The sequence below is a fragment of the Garra rufa genome, chromosome 3, assembly GCF_049309525.1.
Source record: "Garra rufa chromosome 3, GarRuf1.0, whole genome shotgun sequence".
NCBI lineage: Eukaryota > Metazoa > Chordata > Actinopteri > Cypriniformes > Cyprinidae > Garra > Garra rufa.
The window spans coordinates 50413548-50433255 of NC_133363.1; the positions used below are offsets into that span (position 1 = coordinate 50413548).

A 19708-nucleotide genomic window follows, 5' to 3' on the forward strand; every position below is an offset into this window, starting at 1 on the left:
GTGGGCTTTTTTGAATTATGTCTGTAATTAACCACCTAGCAACCTCTCAGAGCACCATAGCAACTGCACTGCAAATCCCTGGAAACCACTTTAGAATTGTGTAAAATATAAACTACCATCCAAAGGTTTGGAGTCTGTACTTTTTTTGTACTGTTTTTTTTTTTTTTTAGAAAGCAAGCAATACTTTTATTCATTAAGGATACATTTAATTGGGCAAAAATAAAATGCACACAGTTGGGGTCAGAAGTTTACATACACCTTGCAGAATCTGCAAAATGTTGATTATTTTACCAAAATAAGATTGATCATACAAAATCCATGCTTTTTTTTATTTAGTACTGACCTGAATAAGATATTTCTCACGGAAGACATATACATATTCTTATTTTGTCTTATTGGAAACATGTAGATATCTTTTGTAGCTTCTTAAAGGCAGTACTAAATGAAAAGATTTTTTCTGAAGAACAGTAGGCAGTTTAACTGTTTAGGACAAATAAGGGACTCATGAACTATTACTAAACAAAAAGAAACACAGCTGTGGATTCAGGTATCAACACAGTATTGAGAATCAAGTGTATGTAAACTTTTGAACAGGCCATTTTTATTAATTCAGCTGTTATTTAATCTTATAGATATAAAAATAACATGCATTTTGTATGATCCCTCTTATTTTGGTAAAATAATTAACATATTGCAGATTCTGCAACGTGTATGTAAACTTTTGACATCAACTGTATTTTAAATAATTGCTATTCTTCTGAACTTTCTATTCATCCAAGAATCATGAAGAAAAAGGGTTTCACAAACATATTAAGCAGAACCAAATCAGCATATTAGAATGATTTCTGATGGATCATCTGACACTAAAGACTAAAGTAATGGCTGCCGTAAAAAATTCAGCTTTGCCTTCACAGGAATAAATTATATGGTAAAATATGCCAAAATATAAAACAAATCGCACAAATAGATAGTGTTCAGTGGAACTGGAATATAAGTGGAATATGAGAAAGTATTTTAGCATTGACACTTCACCATTAAGTATTAGGCTTTAAAAAGGGAAAAAAATGGTGCCTCAATTGCGCTCAAGGTTGTCCGTAGATAAGACATAATTCTTAATGTTTTAAAAGGGATCCTTAAAGTGTCCATTTCTTCTTTGAAATCGTTGGCGTTATTCATGCTGTGTAACCATTTAAAGCTTAATTAAAGAATTTTCAGACTGAATATGTAGAGTTGTATGCATACCTTGCAGTTATTGAAACCCTCTGCAAAAAGCGTGATCTCAGCTATAAGGGTGGAATCTGGCACTACCATAGAGATCGGCCGAAACATAGACTTCAAATTATCAGGCAGCTCAGTGCGGCCAGCGTATCCTACAGAGAAAACATATACACACACAGAAACAACAGGAACTGAAGGGATGACAACCACAAACAGACTAAAACACACATTACCAACACTATAAAGATATTTAAAAGAACAGATCACCCCAAAAATCTGCATTCTATCACCATTTACATACTCATTTACGTTTACTGATCCAGTTTGCAAAACTGGTCTCAATGATTTGTTAATGAATCAGAATCAATGATACAGTAATAGCGGCTGAACTTAATGAAGGTGAAGATTATCAATAACTAACCTTAACCCTAACTCATGTCAGTTTATTCCAAATAAAGCTATCATATAGCTGGAAAATAACATGTGAGTCTACTTTTAGGTAAGGTTTTTGATGCATTTCTACCATTTAGGAGCTTGACAGCCTCAGTCATAGGGGTGGGCGGTACACCGGTGTCATAGTCATCACCGGTGTGAGATAGCGCCACGACATGGATTTTCTAATACCGTCAATACCGGTATATTTAAAACATTAAATTTTCTTCAAACGTTCAGTTGTGGTCTGAATACCTGTCCTTCTTGTTGTAAATAAAAAAGTAAAACATATCATATTCATTCATTCATTCGTATCAGCTTTGCAGGTGGTAGGTAAAAGGGGAGTGGCCATTAAACGGCTGGTGAAACATCGTGAAGAAAGGTCGGCCCTGTAGCCTATACCAGGGGCGGAGTGGCAAGTCCCGGTCGGCCGGCCAAAGGATTTACACAGCGGATCACAAATTGAGCAGGCGCGAGGCGAACGCGACCGGCCTGTTTACGTTTACTTTCGATTTTGTAAAGGGAGCAGCACATCTTATAATAGATATTTGTCAGTGAGTACAAGATTGCAACAAATCCTCCAGTCTATTTTTGTCATCTCTCTTTACTTTCGACCCGTGATCGTTCAAATCTAAAGGTCATTGTACACTGAGTCCGATTTTCGTATGTGTTTTTTTTTTAGTTTTCTCATATTCGCCATCCTTATCAAAATGCTTATTATGGATGTGAAAATGCAGAACATCAAACATGATCCAAATTTTTTTATGACGGATGAAAGTTTCAGAGGCAGTGTGTAAACTCGATTAACATAACCTGTATTTTTTTTTAACGTGCAAAAATGTCGGACGAAAATTTCGTACTCACGTGTGCAAAGACATTAACTCCAGCAGCTCATGTTGGATGCAGGGTTGCCAAGTCCGCGTTTTTCCCCACAGAATTGGTCTACTTTTAAACTGTTGCCATGGGTTGATTTCCCCCAGTTATTTAAAGGTTTTAAATATTGCAGAAATTAAATTTAAAAAAATAATTTTTGTTTTGTTGTACACTGTTAAGTAAGATCTTTAGGTTTTTTGCAAAATAAATATGTTGAGAATGCATAATACTCTCCCATGTCTCTTTTTGATAAGGATACCTACCATATACTTATTATATTATGAAAAGATTAACTTTATTCACATACTAAATGGACAGGACAGGCTACTTCTCCGAAAATGTACCAAAAAAAGTAATACCGTGATATTATACCGGCACCGTTCAAAAGATGAAAAATACCGTGATATTAATTTTAGGTCATATCGCCCACCCCTACTCAGTCATCATTTACTTTCAATATTTGGAAAAAAAAAATGGTTTTGTGTTTCACAAAAGACTGTAACTGATGTGATGGAAAAACAAAATGGTGAGTAAATAATAACAGAATTATTACTATGCACTTAGCAAAACAACATGCAGTTTGAGCACCTGGGTTCATAGTGATGAAGATCCCACAAGACCAGACCAAGTTGATTTGTTTCCCCTCAAAGGTGAATTTGTTGAGTCCCGCAGACAGAGCAGACAGGATGGACAGGATCTGCTGAGCGACCACGGACAGCACCTCAATGTTTATACGGTTGAACTCATCAAAACAACCCCACGCGCCTGTCTGGAGAGAGAAACACATGCACACATTCAACAAAAACACATACATTGTTCTTAAAGTTTAAGTGTTTGTATGACGTAGTTTACTACATACCTGAGCCAGGCCAGAGTACATGCGGCCCATAGATTTGAAGTCCAAGCCTTCTGAGCAGTTGACCACAATCACGTACATGCCCAAAGATTTACCCAGATCTTTAACCGTCTCTGTCTTCCCAGTTCCAGCAGGGCCTTTGGGAGAACCGCCCCGGTGCAGATGCAGCGCTGTAGTAAGAGTCATGTAGCACCTACACCAAAATCAAACATACTGTCTGTAATGCATACAGTACATACACTGACATATACATCTACATTTAGTCATTTAGCAGATGCTTTCATCCAAAGAGACTTACAAATGAGGACAATAGAAGCATTCAAAACCAACAAAAGAGCAATAATATGTAAGTGCTGTGACAGGTCTCGGTCTAACGCAGTAAATGTAGCAAGGTTTTATAATGGTTCTTTAAAGATTATTATGATAGTTACACATTCAAACAAGCACTGCAGGCAAGAAAATTAGAAAAAATATAAATATACACTGCCGCTCAATAGTTTGGGATCAGTAAGATTTTTAATGGTTTTTAAAGATGTTTCTTATGCTCATAAAGGCTGCATTTATTGGATCAAAAATACAGAAACAAATGTAATACTGTGAAATATTATTTCAATTTAAAATAACAGGTTTCTATGTGAATATATTTTAAGATGTAATTTATTCCTGTGATTAAAAAAAGCTACATTTTCACCATCATTACTCCAGTCTTCAGTGTCACATGATCCTTCAGAAATCATTCTAATATGCTGATTTATTATCAATGTTGAAAACAGTTGTGCTGCTTAATATTTTATTGAAACCTGTGATACTTTTTAGGATTATTTGATCAATAAAAGGTTAAAAAGAACAGCTTTTTTTTTTTAAATAGAAAGGTTTTCTAACAATATACACTACTGTTCAAAAGTTTGGGGTCAGTAAATTTGTATTCTTTCTTTTTTGAAAAAAGTGATAGCGTAGATTTAGATTGTTAGAAAAGACTTATATTTTGAATGGATGTTACTATTTTTTAACTTGTTATTCATCAAAGAATCCTAAAAAAATATTTGGCAGCACTACTCTTTTCTAAAGGATGATGTTACTGGAGTAACAGATGATGAAAATTTAGCTTTGCATCACAGGAATAAATATATTAAAATAAAACCCATTATTTTATATTGTAATAACATTTTGCAATATTACTGGCTTGTATATAAACCCATCTAACCCATGTATGTAGCTTCATCAGGATTTATAATTAATTATTTTAATAATTATTATTCCTTTAAATCAATGGTTCTGAACCTTTGTGATTCAATGGTCCCCTATTGTCCCTCACAATATTCAAAGCCCCACCACCTGGCAGTACTGACATTTTAAGGCATAGTTCACCCAAAAATTAACATTTTGACAACATAACTGCAGCACACACTGTAGTTATAATAAACAGAACATTATTCTGCATTGGTGTGGACATTAATATAATTATAGTTATAGTTATCCATCTTGGTGTGAATTTGGACCAATGACATATCACTGTGGGCACATGGCTATTTATGGCAAAAATATTGAAGAGACCATGCATGTCTTTATCATCTTTTATTGACTATTTCTAAACCATTTTACTCTTAACTTCCATGAACATGTTTTAGCAATCCTTGGAGCTAGGATAGAAACACAGATAGACACACTGGAACACACACTGACATTCACTCAAATCACATGCATCCGGAAGCGCATACACACATGGAGAGAAGACAGACAGACAGGCTTAAGCACATTGTCCATGTCCTTGAGTGGGCTTAAGATGTCACCCTCTCAACATAATAAACCCGGATTAGATTCTTCCTTTCATTCGACTGGAGGCACGTTTTGTGCTGATTTTCTGTGGCCTCTGAAGGCACACAACAGGAAATCCGCCATTGACTCCTAACTCCACTTCCTAGCAGGAATCATTGCATAATTTTAAGTGGACGAAAATTTTTGCAGTTTTGTTCTATTATCACACAAGAGACATCTGGAGCTCCTCTACGTGCAGGTGTACTCTGCTGATGGGGAGGTAAGATCTTGACTGATAAGGTTAATGACATGATCTCTGTCTCTCGCTCATAATGACTTGGATAATGGCTGAAGTCAGATAACAGCATCAGAGTCCCCATAATGATCATTACAAACCAGCTGATCACATCAGTCAAATGCAAGAGTTGACTGTCACACGGGACAGAATATTAATATCTCGAGTAATCTGAGAGTTATGGTATAATATGAGAGCGTAGGTGATTATATCTCAGCTGGAGGTTATATCTGTTGGTGGCGTTAATGATTTTACATGCACAATGACACCCGGGCTTCACTACAGGCTGCACTCCAATTTTATTGTGTTTTGTCTGCTGAACTGGGGAAGCTGGTCATCAGACAGTTAAATTTCTGAAATAGATGAGTTGGACCAGACAGTGAATTAAAGCAGGCAATAAAGGGCCTGGCATATAGGGGAACTTAAAAGGCATCCTAGAGTGCCCTTCATAAAGATGACTGAGAGAATCTTTAAATTGTGTGCAGAGATTTATAAGAGAGTGGAGATTTTCTAAAAAAAACTAAAAAAGAAGATTTGTTCAGTCAGTTCATTTTTGGTCATTACATAATACCTATAAATCTGTGCATTCAGAAAACATTTCATAGGGTGCATCTCAATCAGCTCCCTAGCTCTCAAGCCTGTGTATCAGTATATCGTGTACACAAATCCAGGCACTGGTCGAACCATAGCCAATTTTACCATGTCAGCCATTTTATCATAAAATGCTATATTTTACCAAAGCATTGGCATATCGTTACGAAACTTGGTATGTGTCTTTGGCACCATGCCCTGACAGTACCTAAATGTTTGGGGGCAATTATAAAGAAATTATAAAGAAATAATAAAAAAAGGTAATAACAAGTGATTAAATTGGCCTATTGAAATGAAAGTGACCTCAATATATTCCTTGGGTCATGCCAAGAACATTGATACCAATTGATACCAAAATTGGCCGAACTTCCTGTCCTCTGTTTTGATTAATGTTCAAAATCTATTTGTTCGAACTCCTCCTAGATTGTTAGTCCAATTTTTCCCAAATTTGACTCGGATCATCTTGAGACCATGCTGGCAAAAAGTTTTCGGAGTGGAAAGTGGATTTTGTGTCGATATATACAAAACGGTTTTCATTTAACACATCAATGAATTTGCTGAAAAGATGCCAAACTGCATCTAAGGCTGTATCACTGCAAAGCTTTGATATATTTACATTGTCACCTCACACTGACCACGCCACATCAATTTGGTAACAGCGCCACCTATTGGTCAAGAGCGATAAACCATTCATTAACCATTAATTGTAATGAAATTGGTCTCAAAATATTCCTTGGGTCATGCCGACAACATACATACCAATTATGCCATTGTTGGCCGAACCTTCTGTCCGCCATTTTGATATATGCTGAAAACCTACTTTTCAAACTCCTCCATGACCGCTGGTTCGATTTTCAACTAAATCAAGCCAGATCATCTTCAGACTGTACTGACAAAAAGTTATGGATTTCGTGTTGATAGACAAGACTGCTTTTGTATAGCATTGCAACAACTTTGAGGCATGATGCCAGACTATGTCTGAGACTGTATCTCTGCAAAGCTTTGACATACTGACATCAAACTTTGTGTGTGCCATTGTCTCCTTATATTGACCATGCCACATCAATTTGGTAGCAGTGTCACCTATAGGTCATAATTGCTGCTTGCAGATATATTTAGTCTTGTTTTCCTGATGAAAAAACAAATCTAAATTGAGTGAATTTTGCTTAAAACAAAAATGATCTGCCAGCGGGGGTAAGGAAAGACTCTTCAAACAAGATTTTTCTTACCCTACTGAAAGATAATTTTACTTATTTATGTAAGCCAAAAAATCACTTAATTATTTTCCCAGGAAACAAGACTAAATATCTTATGTCATTTTGCTTATCTATTAAATGCATCTTGATTTAAGTGTTTTGAAATATTTTTACTAGAAACAAGTAGTTTTTATAGACTTGAATTAAAATGTGGACATAGAGAAAGACATAAAAAAATAAAGAAAACAAAAGTGTCCACACTTCAGACTACGTGATGTTACATTCAAACCACCATGGGGGACTTTCTTCTGTATAAGTTGATGTTTTTTTTATATATATATATATTCATGACATTTAAAATGTTTATGACATTTTTTATTTTTCATTATTTATGACATTTAAAACATTCAGTATTCATGCACCAAGAACCTCTGGAATATCTACTACTATATTTTATTGCAGTGGATGGATATGTAACTTGCATAATACATCATTCTGGGGGTGTATTGTTTTGTTTGTGATTTAATGCTTCATGCATCCAAATGTTTTTTGTAAAAAAATGTTTAAAAAAGCTTTTTGCTTTAACACTTAATACTTTAATACTCTTTAAATACTTTGATCACATTGATGTGTTACCTGTCTGTGAGGGGGGTGATGACCAGACGACCAGAGTTGCCCAGGTACTCATAGCCATAGCGGAAGTGAGTATTGGTCTGTTTGATGATGCAGTCGTCCACATCCTGCACACACAGACAGAGCAATTTAGAGGGTTGTGGTGATCACCTTCTGCCTATTCTATATGACAGTATCCCGTCTCCCCACTGACCTTGTCCCAGTACAGACGGAGCTGGCACAGCCAGTCAAAGGCATTGACGTCACAGCAGCCTGATTTGGCGAGTTTGCTGATGACATCTCGGGCGTGGACCTCGACGGTGACCAGGGCAACGATCTTCAAGCGCAGAATCTTCGATAAGTTCCCTCGTATGGCTTCAGAGTACTGACTGAGCATGGACACCTTTGTAACACAACGCAAACAACTCATTATTAGAAGACAGGCGCACTCAGTGACAACGCAAACTAATTTTATGGATCAGGGGTTCCAGATCAAACCTAACCACAGTTACTCCAAACACAGTCAGTAAACATCATCTGAGACGGGTAATGTAAATGTAAATTAACAACAACAAAAAAAATCCCCACCTTCCTAAAGCCCAAGAAGCCACGCTCTGAGACTAAATCTCAACTCTCAAAGGCACAGAGACAGGCCTGAGCCATTCTCTGTGTCTCACTGGCTTTGGCTTATAAAATGTGATTGGATTAAATTCATTTGAGCTGCCATCTTTAATTAACTTGTGTATCTAGTGCATCCTGTGCTCCAAGTACAAATACACATGAAATGAATAACTCATTTTCAATAAAGGGTTTGAGTGAAGTCAGCAGTGTGTGTGGAGTTCATCCACTAGTTATTAGCAGACTTGCGTTGAATCAGTGCCCGCAGAAGTCCACAGAGAGCTCTGCAGATTTCTGCAGAATCAGAACACCTGTCATTCCTAAAATTCTACAAATCCCCGACTGCTAACATGGTTGTTAATTAAATATTTGGACAAATTTTATTTTGCTTTCAGCTACTAACAAGAGTGTAGTACTCTCAGCTTCATTTAACACCATGTTGTAATCCATAACAGAGAATCCCACAGATTTTTATCTAAATCAGCACAGGAAATGAGGGAAAAGTCTGCAGATTCCGTCTAGATGCAGTTATTAGGGCCCTATGAATTCTGTTTTATTTTTTTCCCAAATTGCGTTTAATTTTTTTCAAAATGATTTTTTTTTGTTTTAATTTAAGAATTACGTTTTCATTTTTCTAGACTCCATTTTAATGGTTAAATTAAATGTTATTAATCAAAAAGCATGTCTAATTGATTAAAATCATGAAACTTGCTCAATTTTTAGAAGTTTACCAAAATGTACCTTTATTTTTACCAAAATCTTTGTTTTCCATTAATTTTCTGAATCAAAAACATCTCTAAATAATTAAGCATCTCTAAATAATTAATTATATATATATATATATATATATTATTATTTTAATTTTTTTTTCAGAAATACTTTCAGAAATGTACATTTTTCTGGTAAATGATTTCTGATAAATATTTTTTTCTGTTAAATATTCCGCATTTCCATCTGCATTTTCGGCATCACAGAAACCATAGATCATCATAAGGGTCCATTTTTTTAATTGAGATTTATCATCATCTGAAAGCTGAATAAATAAGCTTTCCATTGATGTATGATTTAGGACAATATTTGGCCGAGATAACAACTATTTGAAAATCTGGAATGTGAGGGTGCAAAAAAATAAAAATACTGAGAAAATCGCCTTTAAAGTTGTCCAAATGAAGATCTTAGCAGTGCATATTACTAATTAAAAATTAGTTATGATATATTTACATTAGGAAATTTACTAAATATCTTCATGGAACATGATCTTTACTTAATATCCTAATGATTTCTGGCATAAAAGAAAAAGGGTCACATATAAAGGCTTTTTTACACCACATTAAATGTAGAACAAACATGTTTATGAAAATAGAAAGAAATGGAATTCTCAAAAAAGATTCAAACACTTTTCCACCAATCACTGGATGGACAAACAGGTAATTGTCAGACTCAGGCTCAGCAGACCTTTACTGTGCCTAACTGTTTCTCCCAAGAGGACAACGGCAGCACAATTCGACATAATTCGTAAATTGCCCTTTCTGGTGTTTAAACTGTTGACCTTTAGATCACTAGCCCAATCTGTAACTGCTCACCTGTTTCTTTTTTAGTGATTTAAGAGCAGCTTTATCTGCTCTCTCTTTGCTGGTCATGAGTGCTCTGGTGACGTCTGTGGTCCACTGGATTTGACTGGCTGTGATCAACATCTGTAAAGAGAAGCAAAGCACATTTTGAAGAGGAATTACTGCACACACACAGACGCAGCCAAACATACACACACACACATACACACTTACCTGTCCTGGCCAGTCTCGTACCCACTTGCTTCTCTTCCCTGGCATCTTCTTGAGAGCCATGGAGCAGTTTTTCAAACAGTCCTTTAGAGTCCAACGCATGGTTCGCTCAACATCACACAACCAGGCCTACACATACAAGATGAGAAGTTCAATGTAAAGTGCATTTGTCAAGAAAGCCTTGTTGGACTGTAGGTCAGTAAACACACCTCCACTGGCCCCTCCAAAAGAACAGGATGAGTGAAGTCAACAAACTCCCCATCAGCTGAGAACATCCCACTGGCCTCTGACTTGTTGTTATTGATCCCAACCTACACACACACACACACACACACACACACACACACACACACACACACACACAAAGAATATTTAAACTAATATTCATGCTTAATCCCACACATTTCTGAAATTTAAAATCATATATACCAGTATGATAAAATCTCTCAGGGTGCATATATACCTTGTTGATGCGGAGACTTTTGATGTTGTCAAAGCACTTCTTTAGATGCGACTGCACAGCTTCAGGGTTGCGTGACTGGCCCAGGATCTCCAGAAGGTCATCGTTAGACAGAAAGTAAAACCGAGGAAAAATCTGCCGTTTGGTCTCCAGGTACATATCCAGAGACTTCTGAATCTCCTCTAACTTAGTGTTCATTTCTGAGAGCTTCTCTAGAAGACCTGAGATAACAGGGAAAAAAGATATGTGTGCTTTATTGCTTCTTTTATTGACATTTTTCTGTCTACCTATTCAAAAGTGTAATACATTTTTTCCAACTGAGCTGGTTTTATATAATTCTCAATCATACATACACTGCTGCTCAAAAGTTTGGGATCAGTAAGATTTTTAATGTTAATGTTTTTTAAAAAAGTCTCATGAAAGTTCCATTTACTTGATCAAAAATACAGAAAAAAGTAATATTTTGAAATATTATTGCAATTCAAAATAATAGTTTTAGATTTTAATATACTTAAAATATGAGCGAGAGTAAGGTTACATTGTGTTAACTTGTAGATACACTGTTACAGTTTTCATGTGTCAAACACAACTATGTAAAAAAGTACACAACTATGTACTACATTCTTTAACTTTTGCATGGATTTTTATTTAAAAAAGAGCTTAGGCTCAAGTTACCAAAAGTTTTAAAATACATGAATATGCTTTTAAGTTTTTCTTGCCTCATGGTGTGTCTGTAAACACTGAAGTACCATAGTAGTAGTTTTGCGCGTGCATGAACATCATGGCAAATTACAAAGTACCTCATGCGAAAAAACATTTAACGTAACGCTTAAATCCGTAAAATAAACACGTAAATCAACCACAAAGTGTTGGCGAAATAACTAGGGCCGGGACTTTAACGCGTTAATTTAGATTAATTAATTACACAAAATTAACGCGTTAAATTTTTTTAACGCATTTTAATCGCACTTAATTTTGCACCGCGGAACGTTTCTCACTGGATGAGTTTCAGCGGACCGATTATACTGGAGCACCAACTAGCGTTCAGACCAAAGGAATGCGCATATCACCGCAGCACATCGAGCCTCAAGTATCACCTCAATGCTTTTACAGAAGGTCTACCTACCTATAGGATACCTGAATTTCTGAAATGTAGGCTACTATATTTCTAAATATCCCAGTGTTTCCCCTACCATTATCTTAGGGGGGCACGTTTACAATGTCTCCTCCAAGAAAACACGGACTGGATCGCGGACTCCATTCATAAAAACCGAATTTACTATAGCGTGGAATGCCACGTAAATTCGTCGATTTTTGGATTGATAAATCAAAAGTTCGTCTGTCACTTAATTCAAATCACGATATGGACTAGTGTCTGTGAAAACTGAAATGCAAAAAGACCGTTTTAATATGAATCCTGCATGTCCCGTTTGCCTCTGTATGTATGAATGGCAGAGACGCCTTACTGCAGGCGTGATGCTCCCGTTAATTTTTTGCATTTGCATCTCACATGAACAGATAGACTCAATCTCCAAAGCTACTGTCAGTGTCACATTTACCGTTTCATTTGAGAAAACTAGCATCATATCATACTTTACACACAGAAACTTCACGGCAACCTGTCAAAATAAAAGTACGGTTTAACATGAAACAGAACAATATTCCTATTTAAATAATTGACAAAAAACAATATATATGATAAAAAATAAATATAACAACAAGATTAACCACTTAATTGTAGAAAAAAATACTACGATTATTATTTAAATGTTAAATTATTATTATTTATTGATTTTAAAAGCAAACCTCTGTTTGTTTGCCAAAAATTAAAAAGGTTTATTTTTTCGTTTGATTAAAAATAAATAAATGTTTATGCTTTCATTTGATTATGAGAAAAATTAAAACACAAGAATTTCTTAAAAAAAAAAAAAAATAGCAAAAGATTGTAAAGCCCTATTGTTCAAAATGTTAAAATAGAGAGTTTTGGGTTTATTTTTTCACTGAGATAAATGTTTTCGTTATTACACAAAGTAGGGTAAAGTACCGAGAAAAAAAGAATGGAAACCTAGGGGAAACACTGTATCCTATTGCTACACTTAATGGCAATATTGCACTGGTCTGTTGGACTTGGTTGAACAAAAATAAACAATATTTTGTTGCTTAAGTTTATGTATTCAGTCATTATTCAATGGTATACTAAAAATCCATATGAAAAAACTTACTTCTCACTGTTCTCAGGTCAAATATTTATATGCGATTAAAATGCGATTAATTTCGATTAATTAATTACAAAGCCTCTAATTAATTAGATTAATTTTTTTAATCGAGTCCCGGCCCTAGAAATAACACATTAGCAGACCGGAGAGAATAATATGGATTTTATTCCAGAAAACTTCTTGCACAAAATAAATTCAAGCACTTTCAAGGACCTGTATCTATGTATGTTTATTTTACAAAACTTTCCATGGCCTTGAATTTTTTTTATCAGATTCAAAAACTTTCAAAGATTTCAAGGACCCATGGGAACCCTGTTTTAAAGTTAGAAAAATAAACCACTATTTTAAATTGCATTAACATTTCACAATATTATATTTTTTCTGTATTTTTAATTAAATATACACAGCCTTGATAAGCAGAAGTCTCCTTTAAAAAGCATTAAAAATCTTACTGATCACAAACTTTAGAGAGGCAGAGTATATATATATCAATACACTGCCCTCCAAAAGTTTGGAAACACCCCTGGCAAAGTGTGGTTTTGGATGATATCAGCATAAATCATTTTTTGATGCAAATACGTAAGGAATAATTCTACGGGCCGTAGAATTCTTAGAAAATAATGCACACCCGAGGTGGTGATGCGGTCACGACGCGAAGTGGAGTGGCCGTTACACCTCGGGTGTGCATTATTTTCGTAGAATTCTACGGCCCGAAGTCAATTATTCCGCTTATACTACAGTTACCACACCTCAAGACATCGATCAAGTGATATATTTCAAGACATTCGTCCGGTTTTTATCCTTAAAACGCTATTGTGAGTAGGATTAATTTCTTACGCAGCTCATTCAACAGCTTCGTTGCTAGTTCCAAAACGTCATTTTAGAACTAGTAACGACGCTTGGGCTGTTAATAGCAAAATAATGCCGTTAATAATGAAGTTTAGACAGACCGAAAGACAAGCAGACAGACGGAAAGAGTGAGGGAGAGAAACTAAGTCTATGACTTTACCTCTCACGTCTGTGTCTCTCAAGGGTGACTGGCAGCATCGTCTCTACTAACAGTTAAACTTTAAGTTCATTTTCTTCAAGACCACGCCGTTGTTACCTCGCGTGTGAGAGCTGTCATGTCGTTTTTAAGTTGTTAATCGTCAGAGCAGCGCTAACAACATTAGCGCGAGTGCAAACTGTAACGTTATGTGTGTGCGTCTGTGAGGTGAGTGAGAGAGGGCGAGAGAAATAGAGTTTGTGCTTTCCGTACATAATAAAACGTAATATATTGTGGAAAAAAACATGGAAATAATCTGTCGTTTTTATCCTGATGTTTACTGTATTTATTAGTTTGGCCAGTGTCATTGTGGGTTTTAGTTATTTTGCTGTTTTGGGCTGTAAGGACCTTTGAAATAACTGAAATCGTATGGCGAAGTGATATAGACATGCACCGCGGTCTAAAGCTGCCTGGAACTACGTTCGCCGTGCGTTTCCCTGAATATAATGCACACCTCTAGAACGTTCGTCAACCAATCAGATTCAAGCATTCAACGGCCCTGTAGTATAAATTAAAGTAACTTGACATTATTATTGAAAACCAGCCATAATAATTTTCATTTTGATGGAATGGCCTCCCCAATCACCCGACCTCAACCCAACTGAGCTACTGTGGGAGGAACTGGACCAGTGTTGCCAGATTGGAAATGTCCAAGTATCGTACCAGAAGCTCAAAATTATCGTATTTGGGAGAAAATTATCGTATTTGAGTCAAACGTTCAAAATAAAGATAGGCTATTTATCTAGATGTTACAGCTATTCTCCTTTTCAGCACTCATTTTCTATACCTTATTGTAATGATAAAAACTAATTATCTTACCCGAGTCAAACGTTCAAAATACAGCTATTTATCTAGATGTTACAGCTATTTATCCTTTTCAGCACTCAATTTCTATACTTTATTGTTAAACTAACAAACTCAGTTTTGAAACAACTGACCTAAGTGCGACAGGAACGTTAACTTGTGCTCGTGAGAGAGAGCCATTCTCCACGATGATTGGTTGAGAAGACGTAAGATTGGATGCGTAACACCACGTTCACGTCTCCTCACAATCATGAAGGTAGACGTAGGATCCACACAACTACATCTTTGAGAATAGAAGCTCTATAATTACAACGACCATGGTGTCACAAAATTCCGAAATTATCGTACATTGAAGTATTATTGATCGTACATCGTACAGAGGTCAAAATTATGGTACAAATATGATAATTATCGTACGTCTGGCAACACTGAACTGGACCGTGATGTCCGTAAGAAGTGTCCAACCAGTGTGAATCATCTTTGGGCAATCCTTCAAGAGGATTAGAGTAATATATAAAGTCAATCTTTGAATAAACTGACAGCTCGGATGCCCAGATTATGCAGAGCTGTGATAGCTGCTAATGGTGGATAATTTGATGAATCTTTTTTTTTTTTTTTATGTATAAATTTAATATAAATTATCACAAATTAAAAAGGATTCATGCTAATATTGTCCAAAACCCCATTTTTTTAGAGCGTTTCCAAACTTTTGGAGGGTAGTGTATATCATCTCAGTGTCAGAGGGCACAATATTTTAGATAAAAGGGGTTCGGCTAACAAAAAAGTCTAGGAATCCCATGGAGAATAATAAAAAATAATAATAATAATAATAAAAAATGAGAAGACTGAATGAATTATGTTTGTGCTTAAATCTAACTAAAATAATTCTGAAAACATCCCCCCAAACCCTGATACTTCCTCCTCTACCTTTCAATGACTTTTTACGCACTTAGGGTTCAGTCTTTCCTCAGTTTGACGTCGAACAAAATGTTTCTCAACAGACCCAATAAATTAACCTTTTTACACTCACACTCATCACTAAAGTGAACTTTGGGCCAGTTTCCTCTCTCTACACAACATGCTTCTTAGCAAAGTTGAGCTTGGCCTTTTAATTCTTTCTGCTGACGAGAGACTTGGTCACAGCAGAGTGTGCTTTCAGTCTGACTTCTCTTAAACATGCCAAGGCAGATCCTTAACCAGTTCAGCACTGAACTGGCAAGCAATTCCAGCTGCAGTGCTGAACCGATTCCCCATTGAGAGTCTCTGCATTATCCTATAGTTAGTCTATAGGATACTGAATGAATTTTGTATGTGCTTAAATCTAATGAAAATAATTCTGCAATGCAAAAAAATCTTAATACTTAACAGGCCTTAGATTCTTTATGCAAAACAGATTTTTTTTTTCTAAAATGTGACCTGGACGCTTTTCATCCATCTGCCCAGGGGTGTTGCCAAGATTGCTGCCAAGTGAACTGACTTGCTCCAGTAAAGGCTTTTTTACAATCACTGAGGGCAGTGAATTCCAGCACCATCCTCTCATTACCTGGACGATGTGTTCCTCTGAGAGCATTTTTGTCCTTGTCTAGTTGATCCATGATGATCTTCCAACTGGAGTTGACGTCATCAAATTCAGCTGTCTCACGAACCAACTGCTTACGTATGTCATCTGCCAGAAAGATATTCTAAACAAAGGGAAAAAAAACAAAGAATGTGGTAGCGGACGAACAAAATGAAGAATAGCACAGAAGGGAAGATAAAACAGTTTGGTGCTTGGTTGGAGCCATCACAGGTGTGTTTACAAACACTCATACACACAGGAAATCCAGGCTGACAGCCACTGTTTACTCTACTCATCAGCTATGAGAGAACAGATGTGTGACTCTGAACTTCGCTATGTGTGTGTCTGTGAGATGCTAATCTCTTTCAGTGAGTTTGTGCATCACATGTAGAGAGCGGACCCCTCTGTGATCTAACACAGTGGATTGTGACTGGTGTTTATTAAGAATAAACCAGGTGTGAGGAAGGTCAGGAGGGTGTTGTGTACAGCATATGCCTGGATAATATAACCATAGACTTTTTAAAGCATAAAAGAGAATTTGGATGAATAATGTGCTGTATAAAACTGTAGGAAGTGCTGTGTGTGTGCATACCTCTAGATACATCCACTGCCTTTGTACAGTGAGGATCATTTCAATGACTTCCAGCACCAGAGACAGACTGCGTTCCCAGTGGTCAACTTCCTTTTCAAATGCTTTGACGAAGCGAGATGCTTTCATTACAGAGAGTGTCACCTGGTTATCCTCCAGAGCCTGGAACACATCATCTGTTCCCCTGCGTACACACACAAACATGCACACAGTTTAGAAAAAATATTTGTAAAAACATCTCATGGACTGGTGGTTCTCAACCAGTGAGCCTGGACCCACTAGGGGGCCTCACAACACTTCCAAGGGGGCCAAAAATGGTTAAAAAGATTTAAAATAAGCTAAAACTGTTTTTTCCCCCCACAAAATTTTATTCAAGAACTAGGGTACTTACAGAAAACTGCTATGAGGGAATTTTCAGAAGTATGAAAAGTAATGGAAATGAGTAGTATTTTTTTTTTCTAGGGCTCTACCCATTGCTTTACCTATTTTGCAGTGTGACAGGGAGCACTGTCTTGCATAAAAATCACAGGCTGATTGGGAGATGCTTGCAGGGGCAGAACTGCATGTTGCTGAAGGAGGTTCTGATAAATATTTGCATTCACTCACTATGTTGCTGTTTAAGAGGCCCAACTCCTACTGCAGAAAACATCCCCCAAACCCCGATACTTCTTCCTCCACCTTTCACTGACTTCTTTACGCACTTAGGGTTCAGTCTTTCCTCAGTTTGACGTCGAACAAAATGTTTCTCATCAGACCCAAATAAATTAAACTTGCACTCATCACTAAAGTGAACTTTGGGCCAGTTCTCCTCTCTCCACACAACATGCTCCTCTGCAAAGGTGAACCTAGCCTTTTTATTCTTTTTGCTGATGAGAGACTTGGTCATTGCAGAGTGTGCTTTCAGTCTGACTTCTATTAAACATGCCGAGACAGATCTTCAACATATTCGGCACTGAACTTGCAAGCAATTCCAGCTGCAGTGCTGAACCGATTCCCCATTGAGAGTCTTTGCGTTATCCTGTCCTTTTGTGCACTTGTTTAATGTGGACGACCAACCTTTTTGGGGGAATTGAATGAATTAGTGTCATTGTAATTCTTCAATATTCAAGAAATCACAGATTTGGAATGACCAACTTGTGCAGTGGCTACAAGGGTCATCCGTTTGGCATTCATCTGGACAACCACCTGTCGCAGAGTTTCAGTCACCTTAGAGCAGCCCGCCATCTTGCAATCACAGTAAAATTGGAGGAATGCTGCCAGTTAAATAGGGTTTGTCATATAATTAAGGAAATTAGCACCAGGTGCCAGATTAACACCAATTACTTGAAGGTATTTGTAAGTGTTCTCTCATTTTGATCAGAGCTCTTTCTTTTTAAAATATCTCATATAAGTTTTTTAATATTGTGCTTCAGAATACAATTCATTTATAAAATATGCTCAGAAAAAAGCCTTCCACTCTTTAGAATACTTTCAGATAAGACTAAGCAGTAACCTTGAAATTTAAAGCAGTTTATCATAAGGCAGCAACATAACGAAATGTAAAAACAAATGAAGGGGGTATGAATACTTTCGCAAGGCACTGTAAACTGTCATAGATGCATTGGTTTTCATACTTCATACTAAGATAATATTTAATAAATCTTACCCCTAAAATCTAACCCTCACAAAATAATTTTGATCTTCACTGTGTGTGTAAAGAGTGCCTTTGCGAAAGTATTTATACCCCTTTTTTCACATTTTATGTTGCTGCCTTATGTTAAACTGCTTTAAATTACTTTTTACCCCACATCAATCTACACTCCATACACCATAATGACAAAGCAAAAACTGAATTGTCACAACTTCATAAATTAATATTAAATTAGTATTTAGTATTTTTAATTAGTATTAAAAAAGTACATTGCAGAAGTATTTATACCCCAACCTCAGTACTTAGCTGAAGCACCTTTTGCAGGTTTTATGATGCGACAAGCTTTGCACATAAGCATTTGGCAATTACCTACCATTCTTTTCCTCACCTCTTCACCTCTCAAGCTGTGTCAGCTTGGATGGGGGCAGATGCACATTTTCAGTTTCTTTGATTGGGTTCAAGGCCAGGCTCTGGCTGGGCCACTCAAGGACATTCACAGAGTTGTCTATAAGCCACTCTTGCTTTGTTTTTAGGGTTATTGTCTTGTTGGAAGGTGAACCTTCTGCCTAGTATAAGTTGCTGAATGCTCTGGACTGGGTTTTCTTTAGATTATCTCAATATTTTGGTACACTGAGCATTTCTTTTACTCTAACGAGTTCTTCAGTCCCTGCCGCTGAAAAACAGCCCCACAGCATGATGCTGCTTTTACCACACTTTACTTTTGAGATGGTACTCTGCAGGTGATAAGCAGTGCCTGGTTTACTTCAAACATGATGCTTGGAATTTAGGTTCATCTGACCACAGAATCTTGTTTCTCACAGTCTGTGGGTCCTTTAGGTGCAAATTTTGCAAGTTTTCATGTGTCTTCGCTGAGCAAAGGATTGAGCCTTGCTACATCACTATAAAGCCCAGATTGGTGGAGTGTTGCAGTTTGTCCTTCTGTAGGTTTCTCATTATCCACTCTAACCAAAGCCCTTCTCTATCAATTGCTCAGTTTGGCCAGGAGGCCAGCTCTGTGAAGAGTCCTGGTTGTTTTAAACTTCTTCCATTAATGATAACGGAGACTACATACTTCTGTGAACCTTCAATGCAGCAGAATATTTTCCGAACTCCTCCCCAGATGTGTGGCTTGATGCAATCCTGTTTCTGAGCTCTACAGGCAGTTTTTGACCTAAGGGC

At 36.7% G+C, this 19708-nt stretch overlaps 1 protein-coding gene across 1 annotated transcript in view; it reads right to left on the reverse strand.

The window, feature by feature from the left end:
- Positions 1-19708, reverse strand: part of LOC141332155 (dynein axonemal heavy chain 2-like) — a 326684-nt gene that overhangs the window by 223644 nt on the left and 83332 nt on the right. The window contains exons 28-38 of the mRNA XM_073837257.1: positions 16903-17083; positions 16296-16434; positions 10691-10908; positions 10437-10538; positions 10231-10356; positions 10030-10140; positions 8043-8231; positions 7853-7956; positions 3383-3572; positions 3112-3292; positions 1243-1370 (exon numbers count right to left, since the gene is read on the reverse strand). Of these exons, the coding sequence (XP_073693358.1) occupies positions 1243-1370; positions 3112-3292; positions 3383-3572; positions 7853-7956; positions 8043-8231; positions 10030-10140; positions 10231-10356; positions 10437-10538; positions 10691-10908; positions 16296-16434; positions 16903-17083 (1669 nt within the window). The remainder of the gene's footprint in view (positions 1-1242; positions 1371-3111; positions 3293-3382; positions 3573-7852; positions 7957-8042; positions 8232-10029; positions 10141-10230; positions 10357-10436; positions 10539-10690; positions 10909-16295; positions 16435-16902; positions 17084-19708) is intronic.